Source organism: Erinaceus europaeus, chromosome 9 (assembly GCF_950295315.1).
Source record: "Erinaceus europaeus chromosome 9, mEriEur2.1, whole genome shotgun sequence".
Lineage (NCBI taxonomy): Eukaryota > Metazoa > Chordata > Mammalia > Eulipotyphla > Erinaceidae > Erinaceus > Erinaceus europaeus.
In genome coordinates, this window is record NC_080170.1 from 54,942,646 (window position 1) to 54,962,513 (window position 19,868).

At 43.6% G+C, this 19,868-nt stretch overlaps 1 protein-coding gene across 5 annotated transcripts; it reads left to right on the forward strand.

Annotated features, from left to right (window-relative positions):
* The first annotated feature begins 5,986 nt into the window (after positions 1-5,986).
* On the forward strand, positions 5,987-19,489 carry CREG1 (cellular repressor of E1A stimulated genes 1). 5 transcript variants are annotated; one of them, XR_009551594.1, is made up of 6 exons: positions 5,994-6,455; positions 10,093-10,212; positions 11,403-11,587; positions 17,201-17,308; positions 17,688-17,755; positions 18,165-19,489. XR_009551594.1 is itself a non-coding variant. In XM_016190656.2 (5 exons), the coding sequence occupies exons 1-5, from the start codon at positions 6,132-6,134 to the stop codon at positions 17,689-17,691; spliced, it is 741 nt and encodes a 246-aa protein (XP_016046142.1). In that variant the 5' UTR covers positions 5,987-6,131; the 3' UTR covers positions 17,692-17,763. The 5 variants fall into 5 exon arrangements, 3 of the variants coding, with proteins under 3 accessions (XP_016046142.1, XP_060053939.1, XP_016046143.1); XM_016190656.2 differs by lacking the exon at positions 18,165-19,489 and having other exon boundaries at positions 5,987-6,455; positions 17,688-17,763; XR_009551595.1 differs by lacking the exon at positions 17,201-17,308 and having other exon boundaries at positions 5,999-6,455.
* The last annotated feature ends 379 nt before the right edge of the window (positions 19,490-19,868 follow it).

Sequence of the window (19,868 nt, forward strand, 5' to 3'; positions counted from 1 at the left end):
AAAAAAAAAAGTGAATCAAGAATAACATTTCTGGTTTCCAGTTCTACAAGAACAACTCTTCTTGGATCTGTGGCTGCTCTCAGGCTGTAGAGACAACAGGCAGAGGAACTAAGGGAGCGTGGGTAGCAGTCACCGAGGCATTCAGGTGCTGAGCTACCTGCGAACCATGTCCTACATTGTCAGCTGAGGAACAAAGCTCTGGAGCAAGCCATAGAGTTAAAAGATTCCAGGGACCAAGTCAAATAAGGTCTTCATATTTTGAGACTTAGGTTCAGCTTGCCCAGGTCCTCACAGGAAATGTGAGAAAAAATTCCCTCATGTTCTGACAGAGGGAGGGAATATGAAGCACTTTGCTGCCTAGGCAGAGCTTAACCTACAGGGTATTGGAATCTTAACTGACTTGAGAAATATCCCAGCACCTTCTGACCATCTTGTTATATCAGGGGGAGGGAAGAATTTAAAAAAAAGAGTAATTTTGAGGTTCACAGCCCATACACAGACTAAGAGGCTGAGTGAGACCTACTTATAGGGCTATAAACATGACCTCTCACCCATACCCTGCACTGTGTTGCTGAAGACCAATTTACAGCAGTTCCTCTCACCCAGGACATCACGTTCCACTATGAAGAAAAAAAATGACATGGCAAGAAAACACAATCTAATGACTGGGGAAATAGCTCAATTGACAGAGCACTGGACTTTTATGCCAGTTTGATCCCCAACACTGTGTGTACTGTAGTGATGCCCTAAGTTTGTCTCTTTCTCCCTCTGACTCAGTTGGAACTCCCTAATAGCTCTTAAAAACAAACAAACAAAAAATACCTACAATCTGAAGAGGCTCAGTCCGCTGAGAAGCAGACATGGCACAGTGTCTGGAATGAGGAAACTAAGTATAGAGAGATCATCATTAATTAGCAAGGGCTCTTGTGGATAAAGAGGCAGCAAGGATAGGTGGGCTCATGGGCCAGAAATATGAAGTCTGAACAACCAGAAAGGAATGTTAATGATTAAGACCAAAAAAAATGCTGTCACAAAAATGAAGATAGCCTGAAGTAATGGGTATACTGATGGGGTAGGATCTATTTTCAACCAGACAGACTCCATCTGTTCTCTTAAGGGCCATGGTGAGGTTATCTTAAGGGCCATGGTGAGGTTCTAAGTGAATCACTGAGACAGCCTGATTCAGCACTCACTGAGACAGCCTGATTCAGCACTCAGTAACCGTAAGACCATTTTTGCTGACTGTCACTACAAACCTCCTGGCAGCCTTCTGAGGACTCTTGTTAACCAACCACAGAAAGGCAAGAACTAAAGCACCAAGTCAAGTCTCAAGACAGATATCCTAAGCTCAGACTACTCTGCTGCTTGACGCTTTCAAATGTACCTGTGTCTTGACCCTGTGGAACAACCCTTAACACCCCCCCGAAGTTGTGGACCCTGATGATGGTGTATTCTCAGCACAGGGTGTCCTGAATTCAAATATAAATATATATATATATATATATATATATATATATATATATATATATATATATTCTTTATTTATTGGATAGAGACATCAGAAACTGAGAGGGATGGGGTGATAGAGGAGACAGAGACAACTGCAGCCCTGCTTCACCACTCATGAAGTCTTCCCCCTGCAGGTGGGGACTGGGGGCTTGAACCTGGGTCCTTGTGCAATGTAATGTGTGCGCTTAACCAGGTGTGCCACCACCCAGCCCCTCTGAATTCAATTCTGACACCAACCATCCCTGCCAACTACCAGCAAAAGCAGTTATTCTAGTAGCAAAATGGGTTTCCTTGGTAATAAACAGAATAGATGGCAGACGAGGAGAGCATGTTCATGGAGAGACTCATGCCCATTTTCCTGAATCAAGGGCAAGGACCCCATGATTCATTCTTGAAGGAACTTCTCCCTGCATTCACTGGAGGGAACATGCAAGGCATGCTGGGTCCTGTGGTTTGCTGACTGGTAAACCCAAGAGGCTCCTTTCTAGTCTCCTAGATCACTGGATCATTAAACAAGGTTTTGGATATTGGTGTTCTCTGGTAGTTTTCTTTCATTCTGTTTGATTATGAAGGTAGCATTCTATCAAGGTCAGACTTAGTGGCTGACTCTAAAGCTAACTTCTTCACTTTATATGAAGCTCACACAAAAGGCACAACATTTCTGAAGCACTGCCAACCTGAGAGTCTTTGCAGTTGGCAGAACTGCTCTGACACAAGTCATCTGTCAACAGCATGTAACTGGAGCTTGCTGGATACTCACATGGTGCCCAGAGTTGGTATACAGACATACAAGCCACTTCCTTGCCCTAGAAAAATCCAAGTTGGGAGTCGAGCGGTAGCACAGTGAGTTAAGCACACATGGCGCAAAGCACAAGGACCAGCATAAGGATCCCAGTTCGAGGCCCCAGCTCCCCACCTGTAGGGGGGTCGCTTCACAAGTGGTGAAGCAGGTCTGCAGGTATCTCTATCTTTCTCTCCCCCCCTCTTTCCTCCTGTCTCCATTTCTCTCTGTCCTATCCAACAGCGACAACATCAAGAAGAACAATAATAATAACCACAACAATAAAACAAGGGCAAAAAAAGGGAATAAATAAAAAATTTTTTAAAAAATCCAAGCTGGTAGTGACCCAGACTAATAAACAGAGGTGACAAAAAAATTAATAAGGGACAACAGTGTGGGTTCTTGACCAGAACTGAACCCAGTGGTAAGTGCAGGCAAATATAACAGGGAAGAGGGGCATGCTCTGAGAAATGGATCACTGGGCAGTTTTTGTACTAACGCCACAGAATGAATTACACAAACCCAGCGGGTCAGGTCAAAGGACACCTGGACTGTGTAGGTGCTACTGTGAGGTGCGACTGGATTTCCCATGGGCCCGGGGGGCAGCTCAGACGGTTCAAGGTTGAAAGTGTCCAGGAGGGGTCTGGGCAGTGGCCACTTGGTGAAGTGCATGTGTTAGCATGCGCAAGGGACCAGGTTCAAGCTCCTGGTCTCCACCTGCAGAAGAGAAGCTTCACAAGGGTGAAGCAGATCTGCAGTTCGCTCTCTCTCACACACACATACACACTCACATCAATCTATTCCCATTACCTCTCAATTTCTCTGTCCTAACAAATAAAAAATAAAAAAAAGTCCTTAAAAAAAGAGAGAGAAAGAGGGGAGGAGGGAAGAAAGGTGTCCAGGAGCAGATAGACCCCAGTCTGAGGTTCTGAGCTCCCACGTTTAATTCCTGGCACCACCATAAGCCAATTTAAGCAGTGCTGATTAAAAAAAAAAAGTAAATTATAAAAGAAAAGAAAAAGTGCTGAGAAGGTGGTGGATCCAGTCACTCCAGTCTGAGGGTTTATCCCCTAGACTCGAATGAGGGGAGTCTGCGGAAAGGACAAGCCTCTGGCGCGAGGTCCAGCGCGCGAGTGCTCTGCCTTGTCCGCCAGGTGCCCCCTGGAGCACAGGACGCGGGGCCACTGTGGGCACTTGCACACAGGCTGAGAGGACAGACAGCCGCCCCACTGGGGATCACATTTCAGCGAGGACTCTAGGAAAGCCACCCAGCAGCCAGTAGGGCTGTCAGAGTGGCTGGTGGCTGTGAGAGCAGAAAACGGGGGTGTCAGCAGGAGCCTGTGCGTGCAGACCCGGGGTCGGGCTGCAGCTTCCTGGTGCCGGGGCTCCCGCAGCAGGCGGGGCGAACAAACCAAAATGTCTCACTCTCCTCCCCTCGAACTACTCGCTCTCGAATTTTGACAAATGTCCTGCATCGCACAGTAACAAAACACAGAGCCGGGTCCGAGAGGGCGGGGTTCTCAAGCCAACCCTCTAGGTGCAGGCTGAGCCGGGAAGCCAGGTGCGCTTCTTTACCAAGTGCGCGGCTCTGGTTCGAGCCCAGTCCCCATCGCATTGAAGGAAGTTTCGGTGCTGTGGGCCTTTTCATTTTCTCTCATTCATTTCTTTTAAGTAAAAGAAGAAAAATCGGGGCGAGTCGACTCTGTGAGCAAGGTTACAGAGGCTTGTTTCCAACACCGGCTACTTCCGACTTGCTCCCGCAGTCGAGAAGGGAGGTGATTCGAGGCGGCCACTGGGGGCGCCCCTAGGCGGAGCTAGTGAGGTGAGTCGAGATGGCCGCTCAGGGACAAAGTCCCTGAGATGACCGAGCGACTTACGGGCCGCAGAGCTGACGCCTGAATCCGGATAGGCAGAAGACTCCGCCCCCAGTGAGGGAACGCGATAAAAAAGGAACACCGGATTGGTCCAGCGATCCGGGATCAGCCAATCCCGGGATCCAGTAGTTAGATGTGAGTAGGTGGGTCGTTTGCGCTCAACCAATCCTAGGTGACGTACCTTTCGATCCAATGAAGACCTCTCGTGGTTTGGCGGGACCCTTGGTAGGGGGGACAGCGAATGTATAGCCAATCGAGAAGTCAGAAAGTTTGAGTTTCGCCAATCCGAGCGGAAATAGAAATATTGGCCAACTACAGGCTGTGATAGGCGGGAGCAGCCTGAGTTTGGCCAATCTCGGACGGATGAGGATATGCGCAATATTGCACCTAGCCAATCCTGAGCTCGACCAATCATCGGTCCTCTTAGGCTACAGTACACTGGCTAATCCAGAACTGCGGTAGGCGGTAGTTACTGTTCTTGGACAAATCACAGGTAACTGTAAACAGAAAACTCTTAGGCCAGTCAACCTTAAATTTGAGCATGCAAGAACTGCCTACGATAGCCAGTCCTAAGCCTTGATAGGCGGGGTCTGTTTGTACGGGACCAATCGTGGGTTGTAGTAGGCGGGAATCAAGATGAGTGCTTCCCTCTTGCTCCAGCCAATCCCAGGCTCAAATAGGAGGGCGGTTCTTGTGCTTCGCCAGTTGTTGTAAGTGGAAGTAGTTTGCACTAGCAAATCCCAAGTTCCAGTAGGCGGGAGTCTCTACAGCCAGCGAATCTCTAACAGACGGGAAATGCTTGCTTTGACCAATCCTGGGTTGTAGTAGGCGGGAGACTTTTACTTTTGACCAGTCTCTGGCAGGAGGTGCTTGTGGCCAATCCTTAATTTCTCTAGTCGGATGCGGGGAACATTTATCTAATTTTGTACACCAGTAGGCAGGAATCTCAAGCGTTCAATCAATCATAGGTGGGAGTCGATTGTATTGTATCTCGCGCTGTGGATGGCGGTATCCAGGAACCAATCATGAACTCCAATAAGTGGATGGGATATGATACTAATTGGCTAGTCTAGGGGCTAGTAGGTGGGAGTTGCATTCACTGAACCAATTCCAGGCCTGGTATCATAGGCCCTCTGCCAATTCGCAGATTCCGTGGGCGAGGCGTGTTAGCGGTTTTTTTGTTTGTTTGGGGTTTGGGTTTTGTTGTTGTTTTGAGGGGGCAATTCTGACCTGTGAGAGACGGTTGCTCCAACCAATCATTGCCTCTGCTAGGGGACAACCTCTTCCGTTGACCTATCGTAGGATTCTATAGGCGGAATCCGCATGCATTGACTAATCTGAGAGGTGGTTGTCGGGAGATGTGGTTGACCAATCCTGACTTTGGTAGGCAGGAGCAGCCTGTGCTGGGTCAGTTTCTTAAATCGACCAGTCACAACCTTCGGTGGGCGGGAGCGGCTTCTACCTGCCAATCCGACGCTGAGGTGAAGGAGTCTCTTGCTGTAGTCCAATCCCGGAATATAGTAGGTAGGAGCTGCTTCCACGGAACCTATTCTGGACTATGGTAGCTGCATGCTGTTTGTCCAATGCCAGGTTCACTAGGCGGTATAAATATTTACTCTTGCTCTGAGTAAACCCGAGCTCTGATAGGCGGGAGCTACTTTCATTCAATCAATTTCCATACTGACTCACTAGAACGCCCTCTCCGTTGGACGGGAGCCACTCACCCCCCAACCAATCCTGGGATTTGGTAGGCGGGAGCCACTGGAGATCAGCCAATCCTGGAGCTCCTTAGGAGCTCTTATTTCCTCTCTTCTTAGGCTCAGCCAATCCCGTGCTATACGGTCGTGTTGATGTCCCTTGCGGTAGACCTCACCGCGGAGTCCCTAATTCCAGTGACTGTGGGCGGGTCCCGTGGGTGGCCGGGACGCCTGTTTAGGACAGTCGAGCGGGGCCAGCCCTAAATCACCATGACCGGGAGGTGCGCGCTTCTGTTGCTTCTGGCGCTGCTGGGTCTGCAAGCGGAGGCTCGGGGCGGCCGCGGCCACGGGGAGTGGGACACCGGGGACGTCAAGTTGCCGCCGCTGCCGCCCCGCGAGGATGCGGCGCGCGTGGCCCGCTTCGTAACACACGTGAGCGGCTGGGGCGCGCTGGCCACCATCTCCGCCAACCCAGCAGTGCGCGGCCGGCCCTTCGTTGACGTACTGTCCCTCAGTGACGGGCCCCCGGGCTCTGGCAGCGGCGTGCCCTACTTCTACCTGAGCCCGCTGATGCAGACCGTGCAGGACCTGCAGGTGAGGGGCGGGGCCCGCAAGTCAGAGGCCCCGTGGCAGAGGGGCCATGCTTGGACTGCCCCACAGAACTGGCGTCTCGCCTCCCTCCCTGCACCCTGGTCCAGCCGGGCGCACAGTGATAGATCTTGAATCCCCCCCTCCGGTCCTTCTGCTCATAGTGCCTGTTGGGTGTCCGGGGGCTCAGGAGTTTAGGCTCGCTCTCCTGGGCACCCAAAGTCTCCAGAGAGCATCTTACAGGGAATCAGAGGGGCGCGCGTCCTGCGGACAGTCGGGGCGGAGCGCTGTATACGGGGAAACTCCTCTACCTCACTCTCCTCGGGAACCCCGAGCCTCTTCGGGCAGCAGAAGTCCAGACCCTTGGAGGCAGCTGTAGAATTGGACGTCTGCGCACCTGCTCCAGCGCAGATCTGACCAGGTCCAGGTCCTCCTCACCCTTTGTCTACCTTTGGGGGCAGAACTAGCTTTCCAGCTGGTATGTGCACCCGTTCCACACCCCAAGAGAGGAGTCAGGGACACACACCATGGAGGTTAGAGCTGCCCAGCAGCTAGAGACTGATTTGGGGGAAAGTAATTGACACATATCCCAGACTTGAGGTTGACCTGAGCAAGCTTACAAAAGTGAAACACATGACCAAACCTAACCTTGTGCAGGACTGACCTTCACAGTGCTCTCTTTCCTGGTAAAACTTTGAGATATAGTATTGCCAACTCCTACCTATGAAGAAGTTGAGACTCAGCCAGATAGGTCCAGTAACTTGTCCAAGGCCATTGACCAAACCAGGATCTCATCTAACCCCAGGGCTATAGGCTTGCAAAACAATACACCTCCCAACCGCCTCCAGATCATCGCTTATAATTCTAAGGGCCTCTGTTCTGAACCCCATACAAAACCACACCTTTAGTCAGTCTTTCCTGAATAACTTGCTGATTGCCTAATTTCATTCTTTGGAGGAGCTCTTCCATTAAAATAAATAAATAAATAAATAAATAAATAAATAAATAAATAAGACAAAGGCAGGTTAAACTGGTGACCAAGGAGCAGAATACCCCATGGACCAGATTCTTTTATCTACAGAGTTCAGTTTTGTTTCTAATTATTTTGAATTAGTTAACCAACTTTTAAATATTGAAACTTCACTTAAAGGTTTAAATTTCTAATTGCTTTGAAACATAAGAACATGACTTGTTAGGGGGCTGCATTCTCTAAAACCAAAATGGAAACAGTTCTTTTAACCAGGTACTTAACTTTAGACTTAAAAATTCAGTGCCAAGAAAGTTTATTTTACTTTATTTTTTAATTTTATTAGTGGTTTAATATTTATTTACAAAATTATAAGTTAATATGGCTATAATTCCATACTGTTGCCAGCAGCAGAGTTCTGTATCCCCATATCCCTTAGCAGAAATTGCAATAGTTCTGTTCAGGCCACAGATATGGTTGACTATGTACATATATCTATATGCATTTTTTACCCATTTTTATTCAGTTTCTCTGCCATACCTTTACTTTCTAAGTCACATCTATGCCTATTGCTACTTCTGAGTGTTTCCTTTTTCCTTTTTTTAAGTGAACCAGTGCCTGGCTTCCTCTGGTGTTTTCCAGATCCACAAAGCATTTTATTTTAAAACACAGTTTATTACACAGTCCTGTAAAACCCTCCTTGATAAGGGGAATTAAGAACCACTACTGTGTGGGAGTTCCTGGAATAACATCATTTGACTCAGATTTGTGTTGTCAGAATGTCATTTCTTTGAGAGAAAAAAAATCTCAGCCATGTTGCATGATCACCATTACTCAAAACCTGCATTCATTATGTATTGCTTTGCTTAAAGTCAGTTTCCAAGAACTGATTCATCAAGTTGAGGGGGGAATTACTGTACATGTTTATGTTTACATTTCTGGGTACTAAATGACTTCTCACGCCCAGTCTTCTTCTGTCAGGTTATCTCATTAACTGGTGTCAAATTACCATTTCCAATTGTAGGAATGAGGAAACTAAGACTCAGAGGTGCAGCAATTCACTTGTGACCAGCCAGATAGTGGTGGTCAGATATGACCCCAGGCCAGATCTTTGACTCCCCTCCAAAGAGGCAAAGTGGCAAGGAGCCCGCCCAGGATTTCAGGTTTCTATGATGGAAGGAAAAGTTGTGAACTCTGCTTCCTCAGTTAACCTACCTACTTTTCTGCCTCTTTCTGACCTCTGTCTCCTCCATCTGCTCCTATATACCCTGCCACTCAGCACTGCCCAGAAATTGAAAACAGCTTCTAGATGCCTAAAGCTGCATAAGATCCACCTGGCATATTCATTTCAAATGCAGATTTTTGCTGCTTGTTCTTTCCTGGCCAGGGAAGATGGTAAAATATGAGTAAAGGAGATCACATGGAAATTAGACTTTATAGTGATCACAATTTAGTGTTTACAGATGTTGAATTATAATAAGGTACTCCGCAAACCTGCCTACTATTTTAAGACATTTCTTTAGCATAATTAAAAAAAAAAGGACTGGCATAAGAATCCCCGTTCGAGCCCCCGGCTCCCCACCTGTAAGGGGGTGAAGCAGATCTGCAGGTGTCTATCTTTCTCTCCCCCTGTCTGTCTTCCCCTCCTCTACATTTCTCTCTGTCCTGTACAATGACGACATCAATAACAACAGCAATAACTACAACAACAATGAAAAACAAGGCCAACAAATGGGAAAATAAATATAAAAAAATTTTTAAAAAGAGTGGAGATACTCAATCTGGAAAGGGAACCCAGAAATGAGCATTGTAACAAGCTCTCCAGGCAAGTTGGCTCTTAGTTCAGTAGCTAGTTTCTTTCTTTCTTTTTTTCTTTCTGTCCCTCTTTAACCAGAGTACTGCTCAGCTCTGGCTTGTGGTGGTGTAGGGGATTGAACTTGGGACTTTAGAGACTCAAACATAACCATGGAGTCTCTTTGCATAACCATTATGCCATCAACCCCCACCCTCAGGTTGGTTCTTGGAATACAGTCTAGTTGAACTTCCTCACTCCCGGCCCAACCACCTGCCCACACATGGAGTTTATAAAGTTGTGAATATTCTGAAAGGTAGCAGGCCAATTTTGATATCTGTCAACAGTACCTCTTATGAAACTGATTGCTGAATAATCATGAACTAGGAATTTTGCTGCATTTTTCAGCTGTAAGAAAACTTCTCTTATTCTAGAACAGGAATGCGTAACTTCTACAGTTTTGAAATCAGATGGCAGTTTCTGTTGGCATAAGATAAACAGGTAGAATGATTCAGCTACTTTCTTGCTTACATAGCTACTTGAGCAACTCTGAGACTCTTATACACTAGTTTCATGGTAGAATCTAATTCTTGAGATCTTTCAGTGAAAGTTAGAGACCTTGTCTTGAATTTAGAAGGTGGTATAATTATAATTCCTCCAGTGTGTATGGAGCAATTTAATAATTTAACTAAAAAAGTGTTAAAATAATTCTTACTGTCAGTTTTAAGTTTGACAAACATCCCCTTTCTGTAGAAGGTTGTTTTTAATTTATTGTTTCATGGAAGAAGGATTGAGTTCTGGGTCTGTCTATGCAATTTTTTAAATATATCACCTCTCCAGAGGTGGTATTTCACATATGATGGTCTTTATTTTTTTCCTTACAGGAGAACTTGTATTCTACACTGACTTTGTCCCTGGCACAGACTTCCTACTGCGTGAATCATGGATTTGATCCCCAAAGTCCCCTCTGTGCTCACACAATGCTGTCAGGAACTGTTACCAAGGTAGTGACCTCACATCTTACTGATAACGAAAAGAAAAGACACTAAGAATAAGATAAAATTAATTGTGACTGAGTTACAGAGTTAATTTCTGTTCTAGCATGTAATTGCATGAAAACAGAGGGTATTAATTGCTTTCAGATAAGTGTTCAATAAGACATTGTAAGAAAAATAAGCTGTTCTTTGAAGCCAGTTATAACAGCTTTGAAGGCCTGATATAAGAGACATCTGCTCCACCCAAGCTCAATCTTTATGTATTTCACACTGCACAGTTTTTCCCTTGTTTGAGTCCCTTTCTCATATCTTAACTGACTTAGAGCAGGGCACACTCTGGGTTAAGAGGTGAGTGTGAATTTAGACCATTTGTGATGCTAGCTGGAGGGAAATGGCTAAATAAAACCATAGGAAGGGCAGAAGGATGGTGCTATACATACATACCTGGTTTCCGAGTTGGAAGACTTGCTTTCTAATCCATCAGTCATACATACCTCTAAGTCCTGTTTATGACCTGACTTTCTGTGTGGATACATGCATCTCTGTAGCTGAATGTCTTTCCTTGTGAAGAAGAGAGGGAAATAAATGTTCCACGTTCTCTCATGATGATTTTGAAGGTTTTTGTCCTTGCAGATGTGTTTCTGCTTTCTGTATGCATATTATAGGATAAAGTTTGGTGGAGGGGCATGGCATGGCATAGCACCAGTGACATTTTATTATAGTGCCTGAACCATTGCTTTGGTAGCTCAGAATTAATGCTTAGCAATGAAGATCAGTCCTCCTGATAGTTTCCTACTTCATTATGTCTGTTTCCTACTTCATTATACTGTAGATCTTTATTCTCTACTTTCCTTTCTAGACTTCTTCTCTTTTCTCTGGATTCTGTAAATTTCAGATCAAGATTTATAGTAGACCTTAAAATTTTGTACTAGAAAACAAAAAAAGGAAAAAAAGTATTTGTGTGAGATAGTGAATATCTTCTAAGTTTTGCATTCATTTTGCAATGGGAACATTTTTTTGTTGTCGTACAACTAAAATAATTACAATGCCAAATATATATCATTTAAAAAATAAAACATTTTGAAATTAAGAATATAATTGAACTTGTTAGTATTTGTACAATGTGAGAATCACACGTTTTTACCAGATAAGAAAACAAAATGTCACTGTAATGAGAATGTTTCACTTATGACCTTTAGGTGAATGAAACAGAACTGGACTTTGCAAAAACCTCATTATTCACTCGACACCCTGCGATGAAAACCTGGCCTTCCAGTCACAACTGGTTCTTTGCCAAGTTGAATATAACCAATATCTGGGTTGTGGACTACTTTGGTGGAGCAAAAGTAGTGACACCTGAAGAATATTATAATGTCACATTTCAGTAAGTATTCACACACCATTCACCATTCTGATATTTTAGTTCTTTCACTTGTTCTCAACCTTCTTACACAAGGGAGTCTTAACTATTGATGTATATTGGACTCCTTTGCTATGATGACTACCCTCAGATTAATATTTTTTTAAATCTTTTTTAAATATTTATTTATTCCCTTTTGTTAACCTTGTTTCGTTGTTGTAGTTATTATTGTTGTTGTCGTTGTTGGATAAGACAGAGGGGGGAGAGAAAGAGACACCTGCAGACCTGCTTCACTGCTTGTGAAGTGATTCCCCTGCAGGTGGGGAGCCAGGGGCTCGAACCGGGATCCTTAAGCCAGTCCTTGCACTAGTGCGCTCAACTTGCTGCACTACCGCCCAACTCCCTAGAATAGTATTTTTAAAGACATACAGTATATAGGGCTACAAAGGAAGCCAGCTATATTGAAATACATATATAAGAAGATGGCCAGTGAAATAGCTCACTTTCATGTGTGCTGCTTTGCCATGCATGAGATCAGGCTTGACCTTGATCCCTACCACACTAAAGGAAGCTTCAGTGCTGTGTTTTCTCTCTCTCTCTCTCTCTCTCTCTCTCGCAAACAAAAAAGGAAACGGAAAAAAATTTAAAAAGAAATACGTAAGGGGCCAGTTGGTGGTGCACTGGGTTAAGTGCACATTGTGTAAAGCATAAGGATCAGTGCAAGGATCCTGGTTTGAGCCATTAGTTCCCCACCTTTAAGGGGTTGCTTCACAAATGGTGAAGCAGATATGCAGATGTCTTTCTCTCCCCCTCTGTCTTCCTCTCCTCTATCTCTCTCTGTCTTATCCAACAACAGCAACAACAACAAAAATGGGGGGGGGGAATGGCCACTAGGAGCAGTGGATTCCTAATGCAGGCACCAAGTCCCAGCGATAACCTTGTAGGCAAAAACCAACCAACAAACCAAAAAAAATACATAAGAAGATATTTTTAATGTGTGTTATAGTAGTAATTTGACTTTTTAAACTTTGTTTCATAATTTGACTATTTAAAGAGCACATTGAATAGTAAGATCTGGCAGCATTGCTTTTGTGAATTTTTTTTTAGTAGAGTTGGGTATAATGGTCATTTTAATCTTCCTGGGACTTTTTTTTTTTTCTTGGAGCTGTTCTTACTGCAAGCAGCCTTTTCAGGCCCACTGCTGGGTGGCTTCTCAGTGAATTTCCTTTTCTTTTTCTTGGTAACAATCTTTGACTCTTCCTGATTACTAATTAGTTCCTCTTTGGAGATTTCTTCCTCTTTGGAAGACTTACAGTGTGGGTTGTTTCCTCAAGATCACTATTAACTAACTCCTCCTTGGAAAAAGATTTATTTTTCCCCACCCACAAGGGGAAGCTTTATGACTGGTGAAATAGGGCTACAGGTGTCTTTCTGTCACTTTCCCTCTCTATCTCCCCCTCCCTTCTCAACTTCTCTCTGTCTCATCCAAAAATAAATAAATAAAAATAAAAAGAGAAAGAAAGAGAAAGAGAAAGATTTCTTTTTCTTGGGTTTGGAGACTGGTGACTCTTCCATTCCATTCTCCTGAGGAACCTGGGGTTTTTGCTTTTTCTTCTTTTTCAGTTTTTCATTTGTCTTCTCATGCTCCTCTGTAATACTATTGCTATTTTCTGTAGCCACAAGGGCAATTGAAACTAGGTGTTTCTTTTCCTTCTCCAGGTGTTTCTTTTCCTATTTCTCCATTTTCTTAATAATCTCAGCAGTGACTTCCTCTGCCTGAACTGCTGCCTCCTTCATGACTTCCAAATTCTTTTTTCTTAATAATCTCAGCAGTGACTTCCTCTGCCTGAACTGCTGCCTCCTTCATGACTTCCAAATTCTTTTGTGAAATCTCTTCAGCTTCATAGGACAGTCGCTCCTCAACTTGTTCTCAAAACTTCTATCCAAGTACACTTGTGGGTACCTCAGAAAAGCAATTGATTTGTGAGGCAATACAGCACTTATTTGCCAAATATCTGGAGATAGGGCCTTTGCCAACTTCATGGCCAGTGAAAGTGCAGTGGAAACTAAGTCCATATTTGGGGGTGTTACCCCTTATCTTTGCATGGCCAGTGAAAGTGCAGTGGAAATTTAAGTCCATATTTTGGGGTGTTACCCTTATCTTTGGGGCTCAGGAAACTTTGTCCCTTTTCTGGGCCTTGGAAATCACTCACTAACCATCGTTCCCATAGCAGAGGTCTGTTTAGGTCAGGGAATCCTGGTCATACCAGGATGGCAGAAAGTTTGTAATTTTGCTTCTGGAGTAGTGAGGACCAAAAAGTGTTTGCAAACATCTGCAACAACTATAATGTGATATGAAAATAGTTGTGATTTCTGTTGCTACTGTTGCAGACACATTACTCACAATGTGGCTTATGGATATTCACCATTAAGAAAATGATACGGGAGTCGGGCGGTAGCGCAGCGGGTTAAGCGCAGGTGGCGCCAAACTCAAGGACTGGCAAAAGGATCCAGGTTTGAGCCCCCGGCTCCCCACCTGCAGGGGAGTCGCTTCACAGGCGGTGAAGCAGGTCTGCAGGTGTCTGTCTTTCTCTCCTCTTCTCTGTCTTCCCCTCCTTTCTCCATTTCTCTCTGTCCTATCCAACAACAATGACATCAATAATAACTACAACAATAAAACAACAAGGGCAACAAAAGGGGAATAAATAAATAAATAAAATTTAAAAAAAAAAAAAAAAAAGAAAATGATACATTCCAGTGAAAACTTCGTTAAGAAATCTATTCCATTATAATGACCTACCCAAACTCTACCTGAGGCTTAGATTCCTGGTAGAGACTCTGTTTTAAGGTTATGCTGGGAGGGACTTGAATGAGCTCCCTCCTAACCCATAATTCATTTTCTGAGAAATCAGACTTGGATGCTTCTAGGAAGGAATGATTCATATGCAAGACAGAACAGGGGATCCCATCCCCATTCTAGAGACTGCCCGGGGTGGAGGGATTGTCCTGGCAAGAGTGAACACTTAGGGGAAGTAGTTGATGCTGTGAAGAAGCCATGAGAGCAAGAGAAAACAGACTTAAATTTTTTCACTTTATTTTTTATTTGATAGGGCAAAGAGAATTTGAGAGGGGGAAGGGAGATAGATGGGAGAAAGAAAGAAAGATACCTGAAGTGTTCCTTCACAACTCATGAAGCTTTTCCTCCAGCAGATAGAGACTGGGGGGACTTAAACCTGGGTCCTTGTACATGGTAACTGCCCAGCCCCAACAACAAACTTGATGATGAGAAAAGAGTGAATCAGATTTGTACAGCTAGGTAATTGTTCTTTGGAAGGAATATACAGCTTTGGGTTTTGATGGCAAATTCAAAGGGATAAGTAAACTTTAGTATTTGATAAACAGACAAATTAAGGAATACAGGGACTAGTGCTTTTCCCAAGGCAGTTATTTTTGACACATCGGATGCCCTCTACGTTTCACAGTGTGAGAAAATGCAACAACAGGAACAATAGCAGGTGATGTATGTGGTCATTTGTTACTGGATGGTGCCTTACATGTATTAACTCTGAATGCCCATTGGCATCTTGTGCATTAGACAAGGCCCCTATTCATCTATAAGAGGGAGCTGGTGCACAGAGAAGTAAGGCACATGTCCAGAATCTCTCACAGCCATGAGTGGTGAGGCTGACACTCCAAGCCAGGTATTCTTTTTTTTTTTTTTTTTTTTTTTTAATTTTTTCCCTTTTGTTGCCCTTGTAGTTTTTTTTTTTTTTTTTTATTGATGTCGTTGTTGTTGGATAGGACAGAGAGAAATGGAGAGAGGAGGGGAAGACAGAGGGGGAGAGAAAGATAGACACCTACAGACCTGCCTCACCGCCTGTGAAGCGACTCCCCTGCAGGTGAGGGGCCGGGGCTCGAACTAGGATCCTTATGCCGGTCCTTGTGCTTCGTGCCATGTGCGCTTAACCCGCTGCGCTACCGCCCGACTTCCCAAGCCAGTTATTCTTACCTGGGTACCCTCACCTTGCTTCCAACCTCAACTATATTCTACCTGTTGTCATCTTCTGGCAGCCAGCCAGTTTCTAATTCCATGTGTTTGGTGATGTACTTTGTACTTGTAATGACCAATTGCTGTTTGTGGAGATCAAGGTGATGCTACTAAGCTAGACTATAAGTTATTACCAACATCTAGGCTTAAATTCATTTCTTAGTATGTATTTGACTTATTTGACTTATAGTAGTTCCATGTTGGACTGCAGGCTCTCCACCATGATAGTGCATATCATGCTTGCAAAGCTCAGGTTTAGTTTTCTTTTATCCCCCATGTGGCCAAGCCCTCTGCGCAGAACAGATGTTTGTCAAATGCTGGTTACTTGGAAACAAAAGTCTTAACTTCTTGGTTGGAGTAAAGAATCCAACAGTCATGACATTGATTTCACTGCCATACTTACAAAAAAGGCCATGGCTAATGGGATGTTTTTGGTGCTGACCAAACCTCCTACTTTCTAGGAATATAGACATAGCAATTACAGTGCTGTAACCAGAGACAAATGACCCAAAGGGCAGCCAGCAAGATGAGAGGTTAAAAGCTTACTCTTTTTTTATTCTTATCTTTATTTATTTATTGGATAGAGACAGCCAGAAATCAAGAGGGAAAGGAGGAATAGAGAGGAAGAGAGATACTTGCAACACTGCTTCACCACTCACGAAGCTTTCCCTGCAGGTGACGACCAGGGACTCGAACCTGGGTCCTTGCACATTATAACATGTGCCCTCAACCAGGTGTGCCACCACCCGGCCCCCAAAGCTTACTCTTAAAGGACATGAGCTCCGAAGGACAATTATTTTTATATAAATAACAGACCTAAGGGCATCACGTTAATAACAAATTAAAGACTGCTTTCTCGTTGTAAGTCTGAATGCTGATAAATGAGAAACTGGGTATCTTGAGGTCCCAGCTATAGTACATGGATAAGCCTTTTCTACAGTTCAAAGATAAAAGGAAACTTTTTTTTTTTTCCTAATTCCATTGTCACTTTATTGAGGAAGTGTTGATTTATAGGATTTTGTTGTCCTAAGGATACATTCCCACATTTCAAGAGGGAACATTTTTCCTTCTCCTTTTGAGTAGGAAACTGAGGATTACACCAGCAGTGGCTCCTTTGGAGGTGGGACACCAGAATTCAGTACTCCAAAGCTGTCCTCTGTGAACAGAGGCCCGCATTTGGCCTACCCAGAGGTGCTTAATACTTGGGAGGTGGGGTGGCGGCAGTGATTTTTGTCACGGTCAAGGACCTGGGGCCTCACAGGCTTTCTAGAGCCTTGAATGGCAGCCACCTTGCTGTGACTGTGTTTAATTTGGAAGATAAATCTATCAGCATCTAAAATCTTATCTATGGTGGAGCTTTTTGAGAGAAAATCACCATGAGTGCCACTTGGTGAGAGTTGTGGGGTCTCACTGGGTATGCTTTACCTACTAGAAGGGTCTAGACCCCACTAGCGTATTTGAACATTGAAGGGAAGGTGGTTGTATTTACATGGAATCTTTGCTGACTTCTCTGGTCAGCACTTTTCTCTGTCATTGTTCAGTCTTAAAACCAAGTCTTCTCTATTCTGTTTCACTCACATGTCCTCCAGCAGAGACAGTGGTCATGATCAAAGTCACTTGCTCTCCTTATCTGATGGTGGGATTCTTACTACTGAGGACAAGCATATGCACCCAGGCCACCTCCTCAGCTGCACTTGGTACTGTCAAACACTGGCTAATCACTAATGCTTTGCTCTGGTGTTTGGGTTACTTCTGTTCTACACTGCATTTGTCTTTGAAAACGTCAGCTTTTCTTGAATATAACAGCCTAGCCACTGACTCTGTGGACAGACTGAAGTATGTTGACCTCTTTGGAGGGGAGAGTTGCTAAAATGGGGATTCCCAGGTACAACCCTTCTTGATAACAGAATTCAGGACTCTGCATTTTAACTAACTAAGGCAAAATTTCAGTCCATTGGAAGAAACTAAAATGAACTCATTTTAGAAACCTTAGAAGTCTCTAGTTCTTCTAGAAGAAGAAAACAAGATTTGCTGGCTCAGTTTAATGAAATAGTTCTTCCTTTCTTCCCTCTCTAGGTGAAAAAGAATTTGATGTATTTGACCACACAAAGGAAGCTGTTTCAGGTGATTGAGGCCGACTTGAAGGGATGATTATTTCTTTTTTTTTTTTTTTACTTTTTTTTTTTTTAAAGATTTTATTTTTTTTCTCCTTTTTAAAAATTTTTTTATTTAAGAAAGGATTAACGAACAAAACCATAGGGTAGGAGGGGTACAACTCCACACAATTCCCACCACCCCGTCTCCATATCCCACCCCCTCCCCTGATAGCTTTCCCATTCTCTATCCCTCTGGGAGCATGGACCCAGGGTCATTGTGGGTTGCAGAAGGTAGAAGGTCTGGCTTCTGTAATTGCTTCCCCGATGAACATGGGCATTGACTGGTCGGTCCATACTCCCAGTCTGCCTCTCTCTTTCCCTAGTAGGGTGTGTCTCTGGGGAAGCTGAGCTCCAGGACACATTGGTGGGGTCTTCAATCCAGGGAAGCCTGGCCAGCGGGATGAATATTTCTATGGAAAACTTCCCAGATTAATTTTCTTGCAACTGCTGGGTTTTTTTTTTTTTTGCTTATTTTACCAATTTTTTTGCAATTTGCTAAATTTCCTGGAAGTTGGGATTGCTTTATTGTTTTTACTCATTTTGAGGCTACTTTTGTTAAAGGAGACCTTGTTTTTCATTATGATCAAAGGAATTTTGTTCCATTAATTTGAAATATTTTTCTCATGGTGCTTCTCAAAGAGGAGCAAGTACCAGACTTAGGGTGCTGTTGAAGTAATCAGTAAGTGTTCTTTTTCCTGAAACCTGGAGGAGCCTCAGCTATGCAAAGGATTCTGCTCTTGTTACATTGTTTAAGTTAGTCCTGAAAAACCTTGTCAAAACAAGCGCTGGTGAAGCACAAATGGGTTTCTACTCACTACTCATTGGTATCCTCCTGGGTATTCATCAAACACAGGACATGACTGTTTCCTTATAAAAAAATCTTTATTGCTTTTCAAATATAAAGTAATAATTACCAAAAGCAAAGGAAGCTCCTGAAACATTTCCTGAATTTGATTTCTTCACTTAGGTGGAGGCAGTGTAGTCAGTTTCTTCCACTCAAAATTATACACATTCACATGGGTTTTTGGTCCCTTGATGGGACTGTGAAAGGAAAAAGAAAGAATTTTGTAAGTTGTGTATTTTTTTTTTTTTTGGACAAGGAGTTTAACCGTACAGTGTGACCAACTTCAGCAAAAGCCAAAAACCACTTTCCTCAACCATTTTCTAAAGCTTTTAATAGAATGTTATTTCCAACAGTGACCCCAGCATGTTCTCAACTTCTAATTGCTGCCAATACTGCTACTACCTAAATCAGATGATCAGAATTATAATTTTAAATAATTTTTCTAAAGAAAATAGCTTTATAACGCAATTATATGATTTCAGAAGATGATGTAACATTCATATGTGTGAGGAATCAATCACGTTCTAAAGTGGCTAAGAGAAAGGAAGTTGAATAACTAGACTTGAAAACCACACAGTGAACTCATCAGGAATTCAGCCAACAGCGTTGATTCAAGAAAAATAATTTAAAAAATCACTACCAGAGAAATGATTTACAGGGATCCAGAAGATAGCTTAACCAGTAGGATGTATGCCTTGCCATGTGTGTGGCCCAGGTTCAAACCCTGGCATCACGTGGGACATCCTAACACCTGGGGAAGCTCCCGTGCTATGGGGTTTCTTTCTGTATCAAAATAAATGAAAAAGAAAAGATACACATTAACCTTGATAAAATATGTTTCTGAAAGCATCAGTAATTAAAAGATTATTTTAAGGAAATGTGCTGGATTTATTTTCCCAATTTTGCCTGTTTATTACAATTTCATTGTCTTGTAAAATTCTTTGGTGTTATTTTTGAATGCTATGCAATCAACCACTGGCTGTTCTAGAATGGTTCCTTTGATAAATACCTCACTAGTATTTATCAAAGAATCGGGGGGAAATGTAACCTTTGCCAAGGTACTTATCTCAGAATATTAGGGCCAAGTGACCTTGTAAAGGAATTAGTTTGAGGAAATCTGCCTTTTTTTTTTCTTTACCCATTTACTGTGAGTTTTGTGTCCTGTGCTTGGAGACACAGCAAGGGACATAGAAGAACATGCCTATAGGGCTGGCAAAATAGCTTACTTGGATAATATGCTGCTCTGCCATGTACATG